Below are 26,057 nucleotides of genomic sequence, written 5' to 3'. Positions count from 1 at the left end.
TCTCTCTCTGTGTCTCTTTCTCTCTTCTCTCTCTGTCTTTCTCTCTCTCTGTCTCTCTCTCTTTCTCTTTCTCTGTCTTTTTCTCTCTCTCTCTCTCTCTTTCTTTTTCCCTCTCCCTCTCTGTCTCTGTCTCTCTCTTTCTCCCTCTCCCTCTCTGTCTGTCTCTCTCTTTCTCCCTCACCCTCTCTCTCTCTGTCTCTCTCTCGGCCTCTCTCTCTCTTTCTCCCTCGCTCTGTCTTTCTCTCTGTCTCTGTCTCTCTCAGTAAACCCCCCCCCCCTGCTGCTGCAGCAGATGTTGTGTGGTGGGGAGGGGCTGCTGGTAGTCTTGGGGCAGTCCCAGAATGCCCTGCTCTGGAATCTGGAATCAGCCTCGAGTCTTCTTGGGTATGACACTACAAGCTTGGCACACCTGTATTTGGGGGGTTTCTCCCATTCTTCTCTGCAGACCCTCTCAAGCTCTGTCAGGTTGGATGGGGATCGTCCCTAAACAGCTATTTTCAGGTCTCTCCAGAGATGTTTGATAGGGTTCAAGTCCAGGCTCTGGCTGGGCCACTAAAGGACATTCAGAGACTTGTCCCGAAGCTACTCCTGCGTTGTCTTGGCTGTGTGCTTAGGGTCGTTGTTCTGTTGGAAGGTGCAGGAGGAGCAGGTTTTCATCAAGGATCCCTCTGTACTTTGCTCAGTTCATCTTTCCCTCGATCCTGATTAGTCTCCCAGTCTCTGCCACTGAAAGACATCCCCACAGCATGATGCTGCCACCACCATGCTTCACCGTAGGGATGGTGCCAGGTTTCCTCCAGAAGTGACGCTTGGCATTCAGGCCAAAGATTTCAATCTTGGTTTCATCAGACCAGAGAATCTTGTTTCTCGTGGTCTGAGAGTCCTTAAGGTGCCTTTTGTAAACTCCAAGCGGGCTGTCATGTGCCTTTTACTGAGGAGTGGCTTCCGTCTGGCCACTTTACTATAAATCCCTGATTGGTGGAGTGCTGCAGAGATGGTTGTCCTTCTGGAAAGTTCTCCCATCTCCGCAGAGGAACTCTGGAGCTCTGTCAGAGTGACCATTGGGTTCTAGGTCACCTCGGCCCTTCTCTCCTGATTGGTCAGTTTGGCCGGACAGTCAGCTCTAGGAAGAGTCTTTTTGGTTCCAAACTTCTTCCATTTAAGAATGATGGAAGCCACTGTGTTCTTGGGGACCTTCAACGCTGCAGAAATGTTTTGGTACACTTCCCCAGATCTGTGCCTCGACACAATCCTGTCTCAGAGCTCTACGGACAATTCCTTCAATTCTTGGCTTAGTTTTTGCTCTGACATGCCCTGCCAACTGTGGGACCATATATAGACAGGTGTGTGCCTTTCCAAATCATGTCCAATCAATTGAATTTAAAAACGGTTGGACTCCAATCAAGTTGTAGAAACATCTCAAGGCTGATCAATTTCGAGTCTCATAGCAAAGGGTCTGAATCTTTATGTAAATAAGGTATTTCTGTTTTTTAAGTGTGAATACATTTGTAAAAAAAAAATCTAAAAACCTGTTTTCACTTTGACATTATGGGGTATTGTGTGTAGATTGATGAAGGAAAAAAAATATTTGTCCCCCTTAAGTCACCATAGCAACAACAAAGCCACTACTGCTTCCTTAAAATAGTCAGAATTCATCTCAAATAAATCAAGTCATCTAATAAATTGTACAGTTTTTGCCGAGGAGGTCTTAGACAAGCAGTTTTACAGCTAACTAGTTTGGTGCAGTAGTTAAAACATTTGCATGAAAACTAGTCTGTGTGCACTGCAGACACTATTGGGTCAGCTGCTGCTGACTGCTCTCATGACTGATTTCTGATAACAGGTATACAACTTCATGATAAGCACCGTCAAACTATTGTAAATCTATTGTAAATCATGCACAAGTTACACACTGTTTATCAGTGCCCCAAATCACTCGCTAGCTAAAGTTCCATCTATGTGTTTGTCAATGAAGCTAGCTAACGGGCACATTGAGCCAGCAGGCTACGTTAGCTAAATCAGCTTCTCAAGTCACTGTGTGCTTCTGTGCCGTTTTGTTTTGCCACTTTATCTATTACAATCCCAAGTTAGTGGGCAAGTGGGCATGATGGGAATCCAAACCCAACCCTCATGTAGCTCCCACTGGGTACACACTGGTTGAATCAACGTGGTTTCCACCTTGTGGAATAGGCGTTGAATTGATGTCTGTACCCAGTGGGCTAAGTCTTGACTACCTCAATTACACAAATCTCACACAACTCAGTTTTGGAATATACTGACTTTGGAATGTACTGACCCAAATTTTCTTACACTTTTTAGTATGTTTTGGCACTAGAATAAATGTTTCTGACTACTATCTATGCCACATTGGCCATTTTCAACCTGAGAAGTATTTTTTTTTGCATTCAGTTGCCCTTTAATTCTGTTTTAAACCAAAACTTCAGTCTAATCTCTAACATTTCAAAATGCAAATCATTACACCAACATTATCTACCTAGCTGTTGTAAATAGAGAGACTCAGATTGACTTCATATAGTTTTAGGTTGTTTGTAGAAGCACCATTGTTTACCATCATACCTCCCTTTTCTCAGGTGTACGTGCAACCACACTTTGACTACGATCCAGCCAATGACCATCTGATCCCGTGTCGAGAGGCGGGGATTGGCTTCAAGAGGGGGGACCTCCTTCAGATTGTCAACAGAGAGGACCCCAACTGGTGGCAGGTGATAATGATGACGTGTTTCAAGAGGACATTCTCCTCCACTAGATTTTATACATCCACACCACACATTTACAGACCACATCCTCAAAAACAACAACTGTTTTTATGTACTATTTTTTAATGTTGTCTACTGGTTGTTCACTGTACTCTGCTGGTTTGTACTGGTCTCTACTGGTTTTAAATATGTTACTACTGTCTACAGGTTTTGTATTGGTTTCTATAAATAGTAAATACGATGTTTTATTGTCACACACTGGATAGGTGCAGTGATATGTGTTGTTTTACAGGGTCAGCCATAGATGTATGATAGGTGTTGTTTTACAGGGTCAGCCATAGAAGTACCGGGCCCCTGAAGCAAATAAGTGTTAAGTGCCTTGCTCAAGGGCACATGGACAGATTTTTCACCTTGTCGACTCGGGTTTTTGAACCAGCGGCTCCCTGGTTTTACTGGTTGTATACTAATTTCTACTGGCCGTATACTGGTTTCTACTGGCCGTATACTAGTTTCTACTGGTCGTATACTGGTTTCTACTGGTCGTATACGGGTTTCTACTGGTCGTATACGGATTTCTACTGGCCGTATACTGATTTCTACTGGCCGTATACTGATTTCTACTGGCCGTGTACTGATTTCTACTGGCCGTGTACTGATTTCTACTAGTCGTGTACTGGTTTCTACTGGTCGTGTACTGGTTTCTACTGGTCGTATACTGGTTTCTACTGGTCGTATACTGGTTTCTACTGGTCGTATACTGGTTTCTACTGGTCGTATACTGGTTTCTACTGGCCGTATACTGGTTTCTACTGGCCGTATACTGGTTTCTACTGGCCGTATACTGGTTTCTACTGGCCGTATACTGGTTTCTACTGGTCGTATACTGGTTTCTACTGGTCGTATACTGGTTTCTACTGGTCGTATACTGATTTCTACTGGTCGTATACTAATTTCTACTGGTCGTATACTGGTTTCTACTGGTCGTATACTGGTTTCTACTGGTCGTATACTGGTTTCTTCTGTTTGTATACTGGTTTCTACTGGTCGTATACTGGTTTCTACTGGTCGTATACTGGTTTCTACTGGTCGTATACTGGTTTCTACTGGTCGTATACTGGTTTCTACTGGTCGTATACTGGTTTCTACTGGTCGTATACTGGTTTCTTCTGTTCGTATACTGGTTTCTACTGGTCGTATACTGGTTTCTACTGGTCGTATACTGGTTTCTACTGGTCGTATACTGGTTTCTACTGGTCGTATACTGGTTTCTACTGGTCGTATACTGGTTTCTACTGGTCGTATACTGGTTTCTACTGGTCGTATACTGGTTTCTACTGGTCGTATACTGATTTCTACAGGTCGTATACTGATTTCTACTGGTTGAGTGAGGCTGGTTCTGTCATCTGATGTGCTCTGTCCTGTATTAGGCATGTCATGTGGTTGGTGGAGCCACTGGACTGATCCCCAGTCAGTTTCTGGAGGAGAAGAGGAAAGCCTTCGTCCCACGAGACTTTGACGGCTCAGGTAGGCTTTACTTTGCCTCTTTGCTCCATTTCAGCAAGATGCGTTAAACTGTCAACGACTCCAGCCACCCAAGTCATTGACTGGACTCGACCCGCACACTCACTGGACTCGACCCGCACACTCACTGGACTCGACCCGCACACTCACTGGACTCGACCCGCACACTCACTGGACTCTACCCGCACACTCACTGGACTCTACCCGCACACTCACTGGACTCTACCCGCACACTCACTGGACTCTACCCGCACACTCACTGGACTCTACCCGCACACTCACTGGACTCTACCCGCACACTCACTGGACTCTACCCGCACACTCACTGGACTCTACCCGCACACTCACTGGACTCTACCCGCACACTCACTGGACTCTACCCGCACACTCACTGGACTCGACCCGCACACTCACTGGACTCGACCCGCACACTCACTGGACTCGACCCGCACACTCACTGGACTCGACCCGCACACTCACTGGACTCGACCCGCACACTCACTGGACTCGACCCGCACACTCACTGGACTCGACCCGCACACTCACTGGACTCGACCCGCACACTCACTGGACTCGACCCGCACACTCACTGGACTCCACCCGCACACTCACTCTACTCGACCCGCACACTCACTGGACTCGACCCGCACACTCACTGGACTCGACCCGCACACTCACTGGACTCGACCCGCACACTCACTGGACTCGACCCGCACACTCACTGGACTCGACCCGCACACTCACTGGACTCGACCCGCACACTCACTGGACTCGACCCGCACACTCACTGGACTCGACCCGCACACTCACTGGACTCGACCCGCACACTCACTGGACTCGACCCGCACACTCACTGGACTCGACCCGCACACTCACACATACTTACTCTGATACTCCAACATATTTACACACACACACACACACACACACACACACACACACACACACACACACACACACACACACAAACCATCATGCCCCTTTCAAAAATGTTAGAACTAAGAACAGATATAGCCCTTGTTTCACTCCAGATGTGACTGCCCTTGACCAGCACAAAAACACCCTGTGGTGTACTGCACTAGCATCGAATAGTCCCCGCGATATGCAACTTTTCAGGGAAGTCAGGACCCAATACACACAGTCAGTTGGGAAAGCAAAGGCTAGCTTTTTCAAACTGAAATTTGCATCCTACACACACACACACACACACACACACACACACACACACACACACACACACACATGCATATTGACACCACACACACACACACACACATGCATATTGACACCACACACACACACACACACATGCATATTGACACCACACACACACACACACACATGCATATTGACACCACACACACATACACACACACACATGCATATTGACCACACACACACACACACACACACACACGCATATTGACACCACACACCCGTATACACACTTTCATACACTTTCACACTCTTCACATACGCTGCAGCTACTCTGTTTATTATCTATTGTGATTGACTGGTCACTTTACCTTCACCCCTACCTACATGTTTATTTAGAAATGTGTTTCAAATTGTTCTTACTTTTTAATTCTGCATTGTTGGGAAAGGGCTCGTAAATAAACATTTTACGGTGAAGTCTACACCTGTTGTATTCAGTGCATGTGATGAATATAATTTGATTTGAACTGAGCTGACTGGCTCATGCTCTGAGCAACTCTGATAGGACCTTTTCCATGACACATCCATGACAGTGGAGAGCACTTACTTGAAATAGTTTAGTTTGTCTTTAAACTGTGAGGCCAGCCAATGAAGTCATAATGATTTAATAGATTGTTACCTTAGAATGGGTTGAGCCTGCCCCCTTGTGGCCTTCAGATGCAAAGACAGATAAGGAAGACTTGCTTCCACTTGTATTGATGTGTGTATTGATGTGTGTATTGATGTCTATTGACGTGTGTTCATGTGTGTTGACGTGTGTTGACATGCATTGGTGCGTGTTGATGTGTATTGATGTGTTTTCATATGTATTGATGTGTATTGATGTGTGTTGATGTGTGTTGATGTGTGTTGATGTGTGTTGATGTGTGTTGATGTGTGTTGATGTGTGTTGATGTGTACTGATGTGTATTAATGTGTACTGATGTGTACTGATGTGTATTGATGTGTACTGATGTGTATTGATGTGTATTGATGTGTACTGATGTGTATTGATGTGTATTAATATGTAATGATGTGTGTTGATGTGTGTTGATGTGTATTAATATGTAATGATGTGTATTAATATGTAATGATGTGTGTTGATGTGTGTTGATGTGTATTAATATGTAATGATGTGTATTAATATGTAATGATGTGTATTAATATGTAATGATGTGTATTAATATGTAATGATGTGTATTAATATGTAATGCTGTGTGTTGATGTGTACTGATGTGTACTGATGTGTGTTGATGTGTACTAATGTGTACTGATGTGTATTAATATGTAATGATGTGCGTTGATGTGTGTTGATGTGTACTGATGTGTATTAATGTGTATTAATGTGTATTAATGTGTACTGACGTGTCAACAGGGATCTTGTGTGGTACAATAACTGGAAAGAAAAAGAAGAAAATGATGTACCTAACAGCCAGGAACGCAGGTAAGAATTCATACCCTTCTCTCATTGGCTAAATCTGTCATGGCTCATTCTTGTCACTGGTTGTTTGTGCTGGGGCTCACTCTTTTACTTCCTGACTTGTGTAGTTCCCCATTTACTGATCTACTGTTTATGTCCACATTCCCTTCCCTTATTGACTGACAACTCTACATTCTCCTGTCTGATTGGCTAACTCTCCTGTGTTCCTCTCTGTGATTGGCTGAGGGTAGAGTTTGACAGGCACGAGTTGCAGATCTATGAGGAGGTGGCCAAGATGCCCCCGTTCCAGAGGAAGACCTTGGTTCTGATTGGAGCGCAGGGGGTGGGCCGCCGTAGCCTCAAGAACCGACTGGTGGTCCTCAACCCAACACACTACGGAACCACCATCCCCTGTGAGTCTGCAACCCATACTGGTGTAATTACTGGTGTAATTACTGGTGTAATTATTGGTGTAATTGCTGTTCTAATTCTATTTCTATGCTAGAACCCCCTCCCCCTCCAGAACCTAATGGACCACTGTACTCTCTGTCAGATCAGACAGAAACTTAATAGAATGTTTAATTTGAATGTTTTAAGTCAGACTGACTCGTGAGCTTCCCCCAATGCTCCACTCTTCACTCATTCATGTGCATTCTCTCTCATCTGTCTCTTATTATCTCTCCTCCCTCTTTCTTCTCTCTAACTCTCTTTTCTTATCTCTCCTCCCTCTCGCTTCTCTCTAATTGTCTCTCTGTTCTTGTCGCTCCTCTCCTCCACCCACCGCTCCTCCCTCAGTCACCTCCCGGCGTCCCCGTGACGATGAGCTGGACGGTAACTCATACCAGTTCGTAACACGGACGGAGATGGAGGCGGACGTGAAGGCGGGCCGTTACCTGGAGCACGGCGAGTACGACGGGAACCTCTACGGAACCAAGATGGACTCCATCCACGAGGTGGTGGACACGAGACGAACCTGCATCCTGGACGTCAACCCACAGGTCACAATCAAATCAAACGTTGTAGTGCATTTAAAAAGTGCAACATAGTTTTACTGTAAAACAACACCTTTCAATTCCAGATAGAATCCTAGTATGAGATACTGTACATATGTGCCTGTCTGTCTGTCTGCATGCCTGTGGATGTCAGCCTGCCTTCCTGTCTGTGTGTGTCTGTGGATATCTGTCTGTCTGTCGGTCTGTCTGTGGATGTCTGTCTCTCTGTTGGATGTCTTTGTCATCTCTAGCTGGTTCACTGACCCTCTCTCTGTCTGGACAGTAGGCTCTGAAGGTACTAAAGACTGCAGAGTTCATGCCGTATGTGGTGTTCATCGCAGCACCAGAGTTTGAGACGCTCAAGGCCATGCACAAAGCTACGGTGGACGCCGGAATCACCACCAAACAACTCACGGTCAGGACCTTTTCCTGGGCATAGACACAGCCACTTATTCCTAGAGTATTTTCACATGTTGCTTTCTGGTATCCTTCCATTGTAATGTGATTTCAGGGCGTAACACAGGTTTTTATGGAACATTATCTTGCTAGAACATACAACACTCACATAGTGTACTTGTTACCCATACTGCATCACAGTAAGGTTCACACACACAGAGACAAAGACACACACTCACCCTCTGTCTCTGTCAGGATGTGGATCTGAGGAAGACTGTTGATGAGAGTGCTCGTATCCAGAGGGCCTACAACCACTACTTCGACCTCATCATCACCAACGACAACCTGGACCGCGCCTTCCAGACGCTACAGGCTGCCGTCGACAAACTCTGCTCCGAACCACAGTGGGTCCCCGTTAACTGGGTCTACTGAACCCCAACCGGACACGGTCTGACTGGGTCTACTGAACCCCGACCGGACACTGTCTGACTGGGTCAACTGAACCCCGACCGGACACTGTCTGACTGGGTCAACTGAACCCCGACCGGACACTGTCTGACTGGGTCAACTGAACCCCGACCGGACACTGTCTGACTGGGTCAACTGAACCCCGACCGGACACTGTCTGACTGGGTCAACTGAACCCCGACCGGACACTGTCTGACTGGGTCAACTGAACCCCGACCGGACACTGTCTGACTGGGTCAACTGAACCCCGACCGGACACTGTCTGACTGGGTCTACTGAACCCCAACCGGACACTGTCTGGCTGGGTCTACTGAACCCCAACCGGACACTCTGACTGGGTCAACTGAACCCCAACCGGACACTGTCTGACTGGGTCTACTGAACCCCAACCGGACACTGTCTGGCTGGGTCTACTGAACCCCAACCGGACACTGTCTGACTGGGTCAACTGAACCCCAACCGGACACTGTCTGACTGGGTCTACTGAACCCCAACCGGACACTGTCTGACTGGGTCTACTGAACCCCAACCGGACACTGTCTGGCTGGGTCTACTGAACCCCAACCGGACACTGTCTGACTGGGTCAACTGAACCCCGACCGGACACTGTCTGACTGGGTCAACTGAACCCCGACCGGACACTGTCTGGCTGGGTCAACTGAACCCCAACCGGACACTGTCTGACTGGGTCTACTGAACCCCAACCGGACACTGTCTGGCTGGGTCAACTGAACCCCGACCGGACACTGTCTGACTGGGTCTACTGAACCCCAACCGGACACTGTCTGACTGGGTCAACTTGCCCGTGCGTGTTCAACCACCGAGGTAGGGGAAAGGACATGAGAAAGGGGGTTGGTAATCTGTGGTACTCTGACGGGGGGAAACCAACCAAACCAAGCGCCGCCTCCTCTCTCCTTACTTCCTGCACACAATGCAACTGTTTTCTTCAGGAAACTCGAAGGGAAAGACTTCTTATATATTTTGGTATTTTGTAACTTTTTATGAACAATCTTTCTATTCATACCAACCTGGAATTCAAAAACATGAAAAAATAAACATCAAGGCCAAACATTTGAGCCATATTTTTTAATTGATTTGTTATTACGTTAGTTTTTTTGTAGTTGTATCCCTGAGAACGAATGATGTTTTCTCTTCTTGTCTGGGGACTGCTCTAGAAAGAGTATTTATTATTGTTATATCAACACAGGTCAAGAATGAAGATGAGACACTATGCAATATTCCAGAACTCTGAGCAGTGTTGCCAAGGAAAGCTTTTTACAGCGCATGTCATTGCTATGACAACTAGTGTGTCTCAGACCAAATCCTGTGGACACCCCTTGTGTGATTGTCGTAGACCCCTCCCCCCTCCAAATACCCTACAGTGTACTGTTAGGCTACCCCCTGACGTTTGTATTTACCTCTTTAGAATTGTCTAGAACTTGTCTGAATATCTATCCCTCACACATCCTACAAAGAGAATGAAAGGAAAAGAGCTTTACACTTTACATTGTACTATTGAATATCAGCATTTAAACACGGTGTTTCTTCGTTTTTCTTTTACTACCGTAGGATTCACTGTCTTTTGTGGCTATGATGATCTTTTTTAGCTTAGTGACTCTTTTTGTCTCCCATGATCCATTGCTTTGTGTTTTCTATATTGAACAGACTACATCCTGTTTTTACCATTCACCATCTACCCTGATCTGTATGTAAGGTGCTTGACGTTTTTTTAATTAGTTGATGTGGCACGAAACAATACTATCCCACAGTCCTCCTCCAGTGTCTCCCACAGTCCTCCTCCAGTGTCTCCCACAGTCCTCCTCCGGTGTCTCGCAGAGTGTCTCCCACAGTCCTCCTCCGGTGTCTCCCACAGTCCTCCTCCGGTGTCTCCCACAGTCCTCCTCCGGTGTCTCCCACAGTCCTCCTCCGGTGTCTCCCACAGTCCTCCTCCGGTGTCTCCCACAGTCCTCCTCCGGTGTCTCGCAGAGTGTCTCCCACAGTCCTCCTCCGGTGTCTCCCACAGTCCTCCTCCGGTGTCTCGCAGAGTGTCTCCCACAGTCCTCCTCCGGTGTCTCCCACAGTCCTCCTCCGGTGTCTCACAGAGTGTCTCCCACAGTCCTCCTCCGGTGTCTCTCACAGTCCTCCTCCGGTGTCTCCCACAGTCCTCCTCCGGTGTCTCCCACAGTCCTCCTCCGGTGTCTCCCACAGTCCTCCTCCGGTGTCTCCCACAGTCCTCCTCCGGTGTCTCCCACAGTCCTCCTCCGGTGTCTCCCACAGTCCTCCTCCGGTGTCTCCCACAGTCCTCCTCCGGTGTCAAAGCACCAAAGCCCTCCTGTGCTGTAACCCAAATACTATATTCTGACCGTTTTCTGTGGTCATTCTGAACAAAGTCCAAACTGGTGTCCTACAACAACCTTGTGTTTTGAAACACATGTCTAAAGCAATACATTGTTACATTAAATTGACAGAAATTAATCTGGAAAGTATTTGTCCTTTGTTGTTTTGGGTAATGGCTATGTTTAGTTCATATTTAACACCATTCAGAGACAATGGATGGTTCATAAATATACAGTACATTTGATTAAAAACACAGAATGCATAGTTTAGTGGCAGCATTGCAACTACGTAGAACTGTGAAATGATGAAATGCAACATATTGATATATTATTAAAAAGCTGTATAATCTTACACAAATAGTAATATGCTTTGACTTCATGTCTTAGAGGCAATAGACAGGTGACTGCCAAGATAATAGAAACAGGGATACAAAGCATATTTAAAGCAGGTGCTTCCTGAGTTAATTAAGCAATTAACATCACCTCATGCTTAGGGTCATGTATAAAAATGCTGGATATTTTGGGATGACAATGCCCCCATCCACAGGGCACAAGATGTGCCTGAAAGGTTTGTTGAGCATGAAAACGATGTAAGCCATACGCCATGGCCGTCTCAGACACCAGATCTCAACCCAATTGAACTCATGGAAGATTCTGGAGTGGCGCCTGAGACAGCGTTTTCCACCACCATCAACAAAACACCAAATGATGCCATTTCTGGTGGAAGAATGGTGTCACATCCCTCCAATAGAGTTCCAGACACTTGTAGAATCATGCCAAGGCACATTGAAACTGTTCTGGATTGCGGTGGACCAATGCTATATTAAGACACTTTATGTTGATGTTTCCTTTATTTTGGCAGTTACCTGTAACTATATACACATCAATTGCACAATACATGAAAAGCAAACACAAAACGTGAAAAACAAAACAAGCATTTGAAACAAACATTCTTCAGTACAAAATTATGCATTGTGTCATTTGAGTCACTTTTATTGTAAATAAGAATATAATATTTATAAACACTTCTACATTAAATGTAGAGGTAATATACTGTGAGGGCTCTATTCAATGCACATTGCATAAGTTCAGCTTTACATTTTAAGGCAATTCTCCTGCTTTAGTGGAGACGCCGTTCACGGTAAATGGTATGTCGACTCAATCACATGACTTCGCCTTTCAATTTCTTTCCAAACACATTAAACTTTCTGAAAATCTATTCTGGAGTAGATTCTCTTACAGCTTTGTATAAGTTTCTCCAGAAATACATAATTAATTGAGTGTACAGTCGTGGCCAAAGGTTTTGAGAAAGACAAATATTAATTTTCACAAAGTCTGCTGCCTCAGTTTGTATGATGGCAATTTGCATATACTCCAGAATGTTATGAAGAGTGATCAGATGAATTGCAAAGCCCCGCTTTGCTATGCAAATCCCATAAAAACATTTCCACTGCATTTCAGCCCTGCCACAAATGGACCAGCAGACATCATGTCAGGGATTCTCTTGTTAACACAGGTGTGAGTGTTAACGAGCACAAGGCTGGAGATTATTCTGTCATGCTGATTGAGTTCGAATAACAGACTGGAAGCTTCAAAAGGAGGGTGGTGCTTGGAATCATTGTTCTTCCTCTGTCAATCATGGTTACCTGCAAGGAAACACGTGTCGTCATCATTGATTTGCACAGAAAGGGCTTCACAGGCAAGGATATTGCTGCCAGTAAGATTGCATCTAAATCAACCATTTATTGGATCATCAAGAACTTCAAGGAGAGCGGTTCAATTGTTGTGAAGAAGGCTTCAGGGAGCCCAGAAAGTCCAGCAAGCGCCAAGACCGTCTCCTAAAGTTGATTCAGCTGCGGGATTTGGGCACCACCAGTACAGAGCTTGCTCAGGAATGGCAGCAGGCAGGTGTGAGTGCATCTGCACGCACAGTGAGGCGAAGACTTTTGGAGGATGGCCTGCTGTCAAGAAGGGCAGCAAAGAAGCCACTTTTCTCCAGGAAAGACTGATATTCTGCAAAAGGTACAGTGATTGGACTGCTGAGGACTGGGGTAAAGTCACTCTCTCTGATGAATCCCCTTTTCGATTGTTTGGGGCATCCGGATAAAAGCTTGTCCGGAGAAGACAAGGTGAGCGCTACCATCAGTCCTGTGTCATGCCAACAGTAAAGCATCCTGAGGCCATTCATGTGTGGGGTTGCTTCTCAGCAAAAGGGAGTGGACTCACTCACAATTTTGCCTAAGAACACAGCCATGAATAAAGAATGGTACCAACACATCCTCCGTGAGCAACTTCTCCCAACCATCCAAGAACAGTTTGGTGATGAACAATGCATTTTCCAGCATGATGGAGCACCTTGTCATATGGAAAAAGTGATAACTAAGTGGCTCGGTGAACAAAACATCGATATTTTGGGTCCATGGCCAGGAAACTCCCCAGACCTTAATCCCATTGAGAACTTGTGGTCAATCCTCAAGAGGCAGGTGGACAAACAAAAACCCACAAATTCTGACAAACTCCAAGCATTGATTATGCAAGAATGGGCTGCCATCAGTCAGGATGTGGCCCAGAAGTTAATTGACAGCCTGCCAGGACAGATTGCAGAGGCCTTGAAAAAGAAGTGTTGACTCTTTGCATCAACTTCATGTAATTTTCAATAAAAGCCTTTTACACTTATGAAATGCTTGTAATTATACTTCAGTATTCCATAGTAACATCTGACAAAAATATCGAAAGACACTGAAGCAGCAAACATTGTGGAAATTAATATTTGTGTCATTCTCAAAACTTTTAGCTACGACTGTATATAGGGCAAACACACAAGCGATGCACTGGAATTTCTAAAACGTAATACATTTTAAACATACCCATCCATCCATCTATGCATGCTACCCTTTCCCAGCATACAGAGATGTCAGTCCTTGCACAGCGATGCACATGACCAATGGAAACACTCCTGGCTGTCTTCCTGTCTCCGCCCACAGCCTGTCAGTCTCTCTCCGCAGCGTCACTTTGGAGGAGAAGAGGAGCTGCTCTGCCCAATGGAATGCCCCCTCATCCTGTAGGGGGAGGGGCAGCGACTCAAGGGGGAGGGACTGACTGTTTACCTTTAGCTTGGTCACCTGTGGGACAGACAACACAGGTTGGTAAGAGTTACAGGATCTACAGTGGAAGAGATAATGACTAGTGTCTGATTCATTATTTCTGTCCATGTTTTGCCCAGAGTATTCATATCAAAGCCTTATTTGTGAATAGTGAATTGTGAGTTGTATAAAGTCAATCATGAATCATAAAGTGATTTGAATCACACTGACCAGAGGGTTGAGGGCTTCAGTATTGAATGGTGAGTCGTTTAAAGTGACTAGTGAATCATATAGTGAATAAAATCATACTGACCAGAGTGTTGAGAGCTTCCAGGACATCAGGGCTAGATTCCCCCAGCAGAGTCAGAGCAGCTTCAGGCAACGCTACAGAAATGCAACACACAGGGGTTAGAGAATGCAACACACTCTCACTCTCACACTCACACATACACTCACACTCACACTCACACATACACTCACCCTCCAAGGCGCTGACCAGCAGATGAGTGGCGGTCAGGTGAGGGGAGGCGGAGGCTCTGTCAGGCTGTATCTCATTGGTTGGGCCTTTCTGGACCAAGTCCAATAGGGCGGAAACAGATTTGTTTTGAGTCACAGCTAATTGCTTTACCTCTGCAGGGTCAGGTTCCTCACCTCTGCACAACCCCTCCAACTAAGAGAGAGAGAGAATCATTTCCAAATCATACTGTGTCAGATATGACTGTGCCTGGTCTAAAAACTCCACCAAACAATGCCATCAGACAAGGGCTGCATTCGAAATGGCCCCCTTGTACCTTTATAATGCATACATTTGGCCCTGGGCCCTGTGACACTTACCATGTGTTCCAGAACCGAGAGTGTGGTTCTGTCCACTAGAACCTCCAGGAGTCTTTGGAACAGAGCTAACCGGGTCGACTCTGGGAGAACCGCTAACTGACCTGCATAGACCTCCAAGTCCAACCCCTGCAAGTCTGTAGGGGAGAGAGAGATAAATAACCAATCAGAGCTCGACTCTTGGGCTCACTTTTCTGATGACACATCACTGACGACAGAACGAACAGACCACTAAATAATGCTAAGAGAGAAATTATCCGTCTGTTTCTGTGTGAAAAATCACAACAACGTAAATCACAATTGTTACATGAAATATTTTATCCAAAGTTACAAACTCCTACTTCCTCTCTCAGTATCATTTATTTGATGAAAAGAAGAAGACAATTCTCAATTTCTTTTGTGGAATAGCTGTCAACAGATTTCACTTCCTGTTTTATATATTGACACAATATCACACACAAACACATGTTGGTCAAATCAACTGCTGTATATCTCAACGCCAACAATAAAGGGAACTCAATTAACAACTGACCTGGATCAGCAATGAATGAATGAGTGGCTGGATGGACAAAGAAATACATACTTTTCTGCAGTGTGCCGAGTGGTGCTCCTTCAGGAATCTCCTTCTCCGTCCACTCCAGCCCGTCCACTACACACAGGGCATCAAAGGAATCCTGGGGCGGCGAGGTCCTCCCAGAGTCTGCCTCGAATCCTCCCAGAGTACCATGCTGGAGACACAGCTCTGACAATACAGAGAGAGAAAGAGAGAGAATGAAAGACAATTATTCATTCATCATGTAGAACCGCAATGTAATAGTACCTATAGCAGTAGGTCACACACACATCACACACAGCCTTTAATGTTACAACTGCACACAGACACACACTCAACGCACTCACCATAGTGTCCGTCTTTCCTGACCTCTAGCTCTATGAGGCTGTAGGCGATGACAGTGAGAGGGGGAATCTCCAAGGAAACGTTACTGTCCATCTCTATACTGCCATTCTCCTGCAAACACACCTGACGACTTTCAGAAGAAAGGTCTTTGTTTCTGGACATTTTGAGGCTGTAATCGAACCCACAAATGCTGATCCTCCAGATACTCAACTAGTCTAAAAAGGCCAGTTTTATTGCTTCTTTAATCATAACAACAGTTTTCAGCTGTGCTAACATAATTGCAAAATGGTTTTCTAATGATCAATTAGCCTTTTAAAATGATAAACTTGGATTAGCTAACACAACGTGCCATTGGAACACAGGAGTGATGGTTGCTGATAATGGGCCTCTGTACACCTATGTAGATATTCCATACAAAATCAGCCATTTCCAGCAACAGTAGTCATTTACAACATTAACAATGTCTACACTGTATTTCTGATCGATTTTATGTTATTTTAATGGACAAAAACATTTGTTTTTCTTTCAAAAACAAGGACATTTCTAAGTGATCCCACACTTTTGAATGGTAGTGTATACACACATTTAATAACATGTAATAAATAATATGTAAGAACACAGATCTGATAGACACGTATAATAACCCACCTGTACAGCATGTGTCCCCAGGTTGCCCAGTAGTCCCAGAACCCTCTGGCAGGTGCCCTGTTCCTGGATCTGTTCTGAGATGGAGCAGGGGGTGGTGGTTAGGACCCTCTCCTTCAACACAGCAAACACCTCTGTATGCTTCTGACACTGCTGCACTAGAACGTGCTGCATGTCCACCACCCTACACACAGAGAGAGGGAGGTTAAAGAGGTTGAAAGGGATGTATATGAAGACAACTGGAGAGACTGGGTCTGGTGTGAGGAAGAAAACACAAACAGAGATAGAGAGAGACACAAACTATTTGCACATCGTTATCACCCTGTACATAGCCATAGTATTACATATGAAATGACTCTATTCCTTTGAAACTTTTGTGAGTGTAATGTTAACTGAATTTTTATTGTTTATTTCACTCTTGTTTATTATCTATTTCAGTTGCTTTGACAACGTAAATATGTTTCCCATGCCAATAAAGCCCTTTGAATTGAGAGAAAGAAAGAGGGAGAGAGATCGAGACAGGGGGACAGAGAGAGACAGAGATTTTTGATAAACTTCCACAACTATTGGATGAAATACCAGTGTGCCATCACAGCAGCAAGATTTGTGACCTGTTGCCACAAGAAAAGGTTAACCAGTGAAGAACAAACACCATTCTAAATACAACCCATATTTATTTCGCTTTTGTACTTAAACTATTTGCACATTGTTACAACACTCCACCTGTCATTGGAGGCTAGCAGTAGCTTCTGTACATCAACATCCTGCTTCTTCAGCTTGCTGAATGATGATTGGAGCTTGGAGGAGCCCCCCCCCTCCAAGTTGACACTGACGTTCCCAGCCTTGGCGTCCAGCTTCCCACTCAGGTTGTCTCCAAACCTCCCCTCATAGGACAGGAAGTCTGACTCAGACACGTCTGAGATCTCAAGCACAGAGACAAGAGCGTAGGAAGAGTAGAGACCAGACCAGACCAGACAAGACAGACAGACAGACAGCAGGATTAAGTGTAAGGTATGAACGGCCAGATATGTTTCAGACAGCTGTGTATGGGCAAAATATGAAATGTGAGGTGTTTATGAGGAGTAACCATGGCTCTACTGTACCTGGAGTGAGCTCTTTGTCTCCTAACAACAGGTGACTGAGTGTGAAGCCAGAGGGCTGGTACTTGGGCTGTTGCCAGAACCAGAAACGGTTGCGCTTGACGACCAGTGCCATGGGAACCAATTTGTCTGAGTCGTTAAGGCGGGAGACAGAGATCAGAGTTCCATCCGGGTCGATCTGACGGACAAAGTTTGCGGTTGCCTTGGCAAACATCACCTGTTGGGGGGGGGGGGGGTACAGGCCCAACACCTGTAGGAAGGTGGAGACACAGTTACACACAAACACCTCAAACACTGAAGTAAGATGAAGTTGCCTATGGCAACTAAGTCAACAATTTTGACTACTACCTTTTTGAAAATTGTTATTATTATGTGTTAAACAAAAATGTTCTTTGAGCAATTGTATTAGTATAACATAATATAATTTAGCAATTTTTTGGAGCATACAATATAGCTCATTATTTGAATTATTTATTTTATACAGTCATTATTGGTAATCTTTATCAAATGAAATCAAATTGTATTTGTCATATGTGCCGAATACAACAGTGAAATGCTTACTTACAAGCACTTAACCAACAATGCAGTTTTAAGAAAATACCAACAAAAAAAGTTAGAGATAAGAATAACAAATCATTAAAGAGCAGCAGTAAATAACAATAGCGGGGCTATATACAGGGGGTACCAGTACAGTGTCAAGGTGCGGGGGCACCGGTGTCAAGGTAATTGAGGTAATATGTACATGTAGGTAAAGTTATTAAAGTGACTATGCATAGATAATAACAGAGAGTAGCAGCATGCAATAAAACAACAGCATTATAGATTTCTATATGCACATCAATAAACATTAACATTATACATACAGGTAACTGCCAAAATAAAGGAAGCACTTAGAAACTGAAGATTTTGTACAGAGCTGTGTACTACTCCCTTCACAGAACAGCGCAAACTGTCTCTAACCAGAATATAAAGAGTGGGAAGCCCCGGTGCACAACTGAGCAAGAGGACAAGTACATTAGAGTGTCTAGTTTGAGAAACAGACGCCTCACAAGCCCTCAACTGGCAGCTTCATTAAATAGTACCCGCAAAACACCAGTCTCAACGTCAAGAGGCAGAGTTGCAAAGAAAAAGCCTTCTCATCCTGGCCAATAAAAATAAACGCCTCACAAATGGGCAAAAGAACACAGACACTGGACAGAGGAACTCTGCCTAGAAGGCCAGCATCCCGGAGTCGCCTCTTCACTATTGACGTTGAGACTGGTGTTTTGTGGGTACTATTTAATGAAGCTGACAGTTGAGGACTTGTGAGGCGTCTGTATGTCTCCAACTTGCGCCCCTATTTCCTACCAACGTGAATCATACATAGATTTGACTACTGTTGTGTTCTTTAGTGATCTCCAAATGTCATACCGTATTTCCCCTAATTTAACCTTCAAATTCCCCTTCAGATGTGTAGGAGGTGAACCCAACACCCCAAGTGTGTTCTAACAGACTCATTAATTGGACAAGAGGGAAGGCCCCTATGCTGTGTTATCATAACACCATTTACCCCCTAACGCCACCCCTCGCATTATAGCAACTCAGAAAACAAGTTTAAAGCAATCTAGCGGAAGAGCGGTGGAGAGAGAGGGAGATTGAGGGAAAAGAGGGGAGAGAGGGAGGAGAGGGTTGAGAGAGAGAGAGGGAGATTGAGGGAGGAGAGGGTTGAGAGAGGGAGAAAACAGAGAGAGGGAGGAGAGGGTTGAGAGAGGGAGAAAACAGAGAGAGGGAGGAGAGGGTTGAGAGAGGGAGAAAACAGAGAGAGGGAGGAGAGGGTTGAGAGAGGGAGAAAACAGAGAGAGGGAGGAGAGGGTTGAGAGAGGGAGAAAACAGAGAGAGGGAGGAGAGGGTTGAGAGAGGGAGAAAACAGAGAGAGGGAGGAGAGGGTTGAGAGAGGGAGAAAACAGAGAGAGGGAGGAGAGGGTTGAGAGAGGGAGAAAACAGAGAGAGGGAGGAGAGGGTTGAGAGAGGGAGAAAACAGAGAGAGGGAGGAGAGGGTTGAGAGAGGGAGAAAACAGAGAGAGGGAGGAGAGGGTTGAGAGAGGGAGAAAACAGAGAGAGGGAGGAGAGGGTTGAGAGAGGGAGAAAACAGAGAGAGGGAGGAGAGGGTTGAGAGAGGGAGAAAACAGAGAAGGAGGAGAGGGTTGAGAGAGGGAGAAAACAGAGAGAGGGAGGAGAGGGTTGAGAGAGGGAGAAAACAGAGAGAGGGAGGAGAGGGTTGAGAGAGAGAGAAAACAGAGAGAGGGAGGAGAGGGTTGAGAGAGGGAGAAAACAGAGAGAGGGAGGAGAGGGTTGAGAGAGGGAGAAAACAGAGAGAGGGAGGAGAGGGTTGAGAGAGGGAGAAAACAGAGAGAGGGAGGAGAGGGTTGAGAGAGAGAGAAAACAGAGAGAGGGAGGAGAGGGTTGAGAGAGGGAGAAAACAGAGAGAGGGAGGAGAGGGTTGAGAGAGAGAGGGAGATTGAGGGAAAAGAGGGGAGAGAGGGAGAAAACAGAGAGAGGGAGGAGAGGGTTGAGAGAGAGAGGGAGATTGAGGGAAAAGAGGGGAGAGAGGGAGAAAACAGAGAGAGGGAGGAGAGGGTTGAGAGAGGGAGAAAACAGAGAGAGGGTTGAGAGAGAGAGAAAACAGAGAGAGGGAGGAGAGGGTTGAGAGAGGGAGAAAACAGAGAGGGAGGAGAGGGTTGAGAGAGAGAGAAAACAGAGAGAGGGAGGAGAGGGTTGAGAGAGGGAGAAAACAGAGAGAGGGAGGAGAGGGTTGAGAGAGAGAGAAAACAGAGAGAGGGAGGAGAGGGTTGAGAGAGGGAGAAAACAGAGAGAGGGAGGAGAGGGTTGAGAGAGAGAGAAAACAGAGAGAGGGAGGAGAGGGTTGAGAGAGGGAGAAAACAGAGAGAGGGAGGAGAGAGAGAGAAAACAGAGAGAGGGAGGAGAGGGTTGAGAGAGGGAGAAAACAGAGAGAGGGAGGAGAGGGTTGAGAGAGAGAGAGAATAGCATAATCCATTTCAGCGTTTGGAATGTTTAAAATAAAAACTCACGATAGGAATCAGGGAATGAAAAGGAGGGAAAAGGGAAGCAGAAATCATAAATCTTCAGCGAGAGATCAAGAGAGATATGAGGGGAAGGTAGCTACCAGAAATCAGATATGCAACCATGTGTAGTCCCAACACTGCCCTCACTCGGTCTCCTCCAGACCACTGCCTTCAACCATTCCCTGAATCCAGTCTGAATGAGGTTGTACTGGCTCATATAGTGGTCGGGAAATCCCAATTTGGTAAAAGGAGGACCCCCTCCCCTCCTTAGACCCTCATTATGGGGCGGCAGGTAGCCTAGTGGTTAGCACGTTGGACTAGTAACCGAAAGGTTGCAAGATTGAATCCCCGAGCTGACAAGGTAGAAATCTGTCGTTCTTCCCCTGAACAAGGCAGTTAACTCACTGTTCCTAGGCTGTCATTGAAAATAAGGATTTGTTCTTAACTGACTTGCCTAGTTAAATAAAAAGGTAATATATATATATATAGTGCCTTGCGAAAGTATTCGGCCCCCTTGAACTTTGCGAACTTTTGCCACATTTCAGGCTTCAAACATAAAGATATAAAACTGTATTTTTTTGTGAAGAATCAACAACAAGTGGGACACAATCGTGAAGTGGAACGACATTTATTGGATATTTCTAACTTTTTTAACAAATCAAAAACTGCCAAAATGGGCGTGCAAAATTATTCAGCCCCCTTAAGTTAATACTTTGTAGCGCCACCTTTTGCTGCGATTACAGCTGTAAGTTGCTTGGGGTATGTCTCTATCAGTTTTGCACATCGAGAGACTGAAATGTTTTCCCATTCCTCCTTGCAAAACAGCTCGAGCTCAGTGAGGTTGGATGGAGAGCATTTGTTAACAGCAGTTTTCAGTTCTTTCCACAGATTCTCGATTGGATTCAGGTCTGGACTTTGACTTGGCCATTCTAACACCTGGATATGTTTATTTTTGAACCATTCCATTGTAGATTTTGCTTTATGTTTTGGATCATTGTCTTGTTGGAAGACAAATCTCCGTCCCAGTCTCAGGTCTTTTGCAGACTCCATCAGGTTCTTCCAGAATGGTCCGGTATTTGGCTCCATCCATCTTCCCATCAATTTTAACCATCTTCCCTGTCCCTGCTGAAGAAAAGCAGGCCCAAACCATGATGCTGCCACAACCATGTTTGACAGTGGGGATGGTGTGTTCAGCTGTGTTGCTTTTACGCCAAACATAACGGTTTGCATTGTTGCCAAAAAGTTCAATTTTGGTTTCATCTGACCAGAGCACCTTCTTCCACATGTTTGGTGTGTCTCCCAGGTGGCTTGTGGCAAACTTTAAACAACACTTTTTATGGATATCTTTAAGAAATGGCTTTCTTCTTGCCACTCTTCCATAAAGGCCAGATTTGTGCAATATACGACTGATTGTTGTCCTATGGACAGAGTCTCCCACCTCAGCTGTAGATCTCTGCAGTTCATCCAGAGTGATCATGGTCCTCTTGGCTGCATCTCTGATCAGTCTTCTCCTTGTATGAGCTGAAAGTTTAGAGGGACGGCCAGGTCTTGGTAGATTTGCAGTGGTCTGATACTCCTTCCATTTCAATATTATCTTGCACAGTGCTCCTTGGGATGTTTAAAGCTTGGGAAATCTTTTTGTATCCAAATCCGGCTTTAAACTTCTTCACAACAGTATCTCGGACCTGCCTGGTGTGTTCCTTGTTCTTCATGATGCTCTCTGCGCTTTTAACGGACCTCTGAGACTATCACAGTGCAGGTGCATTTATACGGAGACTTGATTACACACAGGTGGATTGTATTTATCATCATTAGTCATTTAGGTCAACATTGGATCATTCAGAGATCCTCACTGAACTTCTGGAGAGAGTTTGCTGCACTGAAAGTAAAGGGGCTGAATAATTTTGCACGCCCAATTTGTCAGTTTTTGATTTGTTAAAAAAGTTAGAAATATCCAATAAATGTCGTTCCACTTCATGATTGTGTCCCACTTGTTGTTGATTCTTCACAAAAAAATACAGTTTTATATCTTTATGTTTGAAGCCTGAAATGTGGCAAAAGTTTGCAAAGTTCAAGGGGGCCGAATACTTTCGCAAGGCACTGTATATATATATATTTTTTTTAAATGACTGTAAATGAGGCATGCTTTGCTGATGTCCAAAAGTATCTGATCCTAAATAAAGCATGATTCTGAATAGGAATTGCAAGAAAAAGTGCTGTTATTGAAAGAAAACATCACTTTCAGCAGTAAACATCATATGTATATAAAGTGGATGTGGACAGGAGGATAGAAACAAATGATCCAATACACCATATTATGAAATAAAATGTGAGGTTTGTATGTGGGAAGAGAAGTATGTAAAACAGAAACACTATAATTTATCTCTGCTAATCTATACCTTTCGCACATTGGCCCAGTACCAGTACCCCCGTATATAGCCTCGTTCTGTAATTTTCTTGTCTTGTAATTAAGCATTTCATGTTAAGGTTGTACTCGGCGCATGTAACAAATACAATTAGATTTGATGAAAATATAAAGTATATTCAACGCCGAAAAAAACACTTGTTCATAACCTACCTTGTTGTAGAGTCTGGATTTATTAAACAGGGATCGAGTGCAGCGTCTCCAAACACCACCGGTCCGGTTGCCTGTCACTTTTTGAATGTCGGTTCTGGCACTGGTAAGTCACCTGAGGCACAGCAGCGCAAGAAAGTTTCAAACTATTCAAATGCCCTGTTCATATAACTTGAAACTGTTGTACTCTGTTATACAGTAGTAGACAAACAGTTGACCACCCATTGATAATTACCCCGCTACTTGGATTTTCTATTTTACATTCTGATGAAATGAGTGCCGCTACACACCAACAACGATACGATAGGCTATCCAAACATTATTACGGTATCGATTGGAGCAGAGAGTTGTCAGTCAGACAAAGTGGGTTGGTCCTACTTCTGCACTTTTGAAAAGGACAGACTTTGGGCCTCTGCTTCCACCACGCCCCCACAGTGTATACCGTGGTAATTGACATCACATGAGCAGTGTGTGTGTGTGTGTGTCAAGCAAACTGAATTCCACACAGTGTTTTTGAAATCAGGAGTTGTCCATTACATAATCGGAACCCAAACAGAACTGCTACTTTGTCGTTTGACTTACAATATGAGGAAGGAGTCAAGTCTCATTATCATTCTGTATTCATCATCCCAACTGCTCTTTCAACAGCAGTCTTCAGCTGCTAATGATTAACACAAAGAAGGTAAAACAAGGTTCCTGATTGCTGTAACACACACACACACACACGAGAAACAAATGCATCAGCGCATTATCCGGTACATGTAGATAAAGACGATAGACAAGGCAGAGAGTGAAGGACACTTTTTACAACACCGTGTCATAACAACGACAATAAAAGTGTCATAAAAATCAGGGTGTGAATTACGCGCGCGGTTAGTCAGCTCCCCTGAATGAAACATTAGCTCCCCTAAAGGCAAAAAAAAAAAGTCCAACTTTGGGGTTCTCTAAATAATGCTAATTGAACCCTTCTATTTGTTAAACATGTAGTGGTACATATGTTTTACAGTGGTAAATATTGAAATAAAAGCTTCCAAACTAAACAAACACCCACACCTCTCTACCTGTCCACTCAGTAGTGCTGAATTTAGGCCTCAACTGCACTCCTTTAAACACATTGATTTTCCTTTGTAGGCTACTTGCTCATTTTCACAATGTTTGCCATGCTCCCTTGATAAGTCTTTCTTCCTTTATTATTGTTTGCCATGCTCCCTTGATAAGTCTTTCTTCCTTTATTATTGTTTGCCATGCTCCCTTGATAAGTCTTTCTTCCTTTATTATTGTTTGCCATGCTCCCTTGATAAGTCTTTCTTCCTTTATCATTGTTTGCCATGCTCCCTTGATAAGTCTTTCTTCCTTTATCATTGTTTGCCATGCTCCCTTGATAAGTCTTTCTTCCTTTATTATTGTTTGCCATGCTCCCTTGATAAGTCTTTCTTCCTTTATCATTGTTTGCAGTCAGCTGTTTAGAGCGCTCATTGCTTTGTTTATTGTCAGGTGCACGTGGGTATTGGTGTAGACCATTTATTTCACCTTATCATTTTCTACCAATATTTATTTTCTTAACATCTTTGACAGTCCTTAACATACACTATACAGGGCTTTCAGAGGGTATTCAGACCCCTGGACTTTTCTACATTGTTTTGTTAGAGCCTTATTCTAAAATATAATCCCCCCCCCAATACCCCATGATGACAAAGCAAAAACAGGTTGACATTTTTGCTAATTTATTAAAATATAAAAAGCACAAGTTTCCAGACCCTTTCCTCAGTACTTTGTAGAAGCAGTGATTACAGCCGAGTCTTCTATGACACGACAAGCTTGGCGCAGCTGGATTTGGGGAGTTTCTCCCATTCTTCTCTGCAGATCCTCTCAAGCTCTGTCAGGTTGGATTGGGAGCGTCGCTGCACAGCTATTTTCAGGTCTCTCCAGAGACGTTAGATCCGGTTCACGTCTGGGCTACTCAAGGACATTCAGAGACTTGTTCCAAAGCCACTCCTGCGGTGTCTTGGCTGTGTGCTTAGGGTCATTGTCCTGTTGGAAGATGAACCTTAACCTGCACTCAGGACCTCAGACTGGGGCTTTCATCAAGGATCTCTCAGTACTTTGCTCCGTTCAACTTGCCCTCAATCCTGACTAGTATCCCAGTTCCTGCCGCTGAGAAATATCCCCACAGCATGATGCTGCCACCACCATGCTTCTCCGTGGGGATGGTGAAGCATGATGCTGCCACCACCATGCTTCACCGTGGGGATGGTGAAGCATGATGCTGCCACCACCATGCTTCATCGTGGGGATGGTGCCAGGTTTCCTCTAGACATGACAATTGGCATTCAGGCCAAGGAGTTCAATCTTGGTTCAATCTAGGAAGAATCTTGTTTTTCTGGTCCAAGTGGGCTGTCATGTGCGTTTTACTGAGCAGTGGTCTGGTCACTTTACTATAAAAAGTCTGATTGGATTCTCCCATCCCCACAGAGGAACTTTGTAGCTCTGCCAGAGTGACCATCGGGTTCTTGGTCATCTCCCTGACCAAGGCCCTTCTCCCCGATTGCTCAGCTCTAGGAAGAGTCTTGATGGTTCCGAACTTCTTCCATTTAAGAATGATGGAGGCCAATGTGTTTTTGAGGACCTTCAACGCTGCAGAAATGTTTTGGTACCCTTCCCCAGATCTGTGCCGACATACAATCCTGTCTCGGAGCTCTATGGACAATTCCTTCGACCTCATGGCTTGGTTTTTTGCTCTGACATGCACTGTCAACTGTGGTTCCTTATATAGACAGGTGTGTGCCTTTCCAAATCATGTTCAATCAATTGAATTTACC

General features: G+C 44.8%; 2 protein-coding genes across 6 annotated transcripts in view; one reads left to right on the top strand and one right to left on the bottom strand.

Moving 5' to 3' along the window:
• The window catches only part of LOC110489383 (MAGUK p55 subfamily member 6), a 56,628-nt gene extending 45,445 nt beyond the window's left edge, over nt 1–11,183 (top strand). For all 5 annotated transcript variants that reach the window (XM_036971056.1, XM_036971055.1, XM_036971053.1 and 2 more), the window contains 7 exons: nt 2,592–2,723; nt 4,145–4,241; nt 6,808–6,876; nt 7,104–7,265; nt 7,648–7,850; nt 8,131–8,259; nt 8,496–11,183. In XM_036971056.1, the coding sequence (XP_036826951.1) occupies nt 2,592–2,723; nt 4,145–4,241; nt 6,808–6,876; nt 7,104–7,265; nt 7,648–7,850; nt 8,131–8,259; nt 8,496–8,672 (969 nt within the window). In that variant the 3' untranslated portion in view covers nt 8,673–11,183. The remainder of the gene's footprint in view (nt 1–2,591; nt 2,724–4,144; nt 4,242–6,807; nt 6,877–7,103; nt 7,266–7,647; nt 7,851–8,130; nt 8,260–8,495) is intronic.
• A 2,321-nt stretch (nt 11,184–13,504) lies between these two features.
• On the bottom strand, nt 13,505–23,538 carry LOC110487970 (gasdermin-E). Its single transcript, XM_021559899.2, has 10 exons — nt 23,242–23,538; nt 17,605–17,851; nt 17,225–17,417; nt 16,505–16,685; nt 15,859–15,967; nt 15,542–15,700; nt 14,962–15,095; nt 14,608–14,797; nt 14,441–14,511; nt 13,505–14,166 (listed from the first exon to the last, which is right to left on the bottom strand). Exons 2-10 carry the CDS (start codon nt 17,813–17,815, stop codon nt 13,933–13,935), a joined length of 1,482 nt encoding a protein of 493 aa, XP_021415574.2. The 5' UTR covers nt 17,816–17,851; nt 23,242–23,538; the 3' UTR covers nt 13,505–13,932.
• Nucleotides 23,539–26,057: the final 2,519 nt, after the last annotated feature.

The sequence above is a fragment of the Oncorhynchus mykiss genome, chromosome 32, assembly GCF_013265735.2.
Source record: "Oncorhynchus mykiss isolate Arlee chromosome 32, USDA_OmykA_1.1, whole genome shotgun sequence".
NCBI classification, from domain to species: domain Eukaryota; kingdom Metazoa; phylum Chordata; class Actinopteri; order Salmoniformes; family Salmonidae; genus Oncorhynchus; species Oncorhynchus mykiss.
The sequence above is the reverse complement of the archived record's forward strand: the minus strand, read 5'-3'. Positions and strand labels throughout refer to the sequence as shown.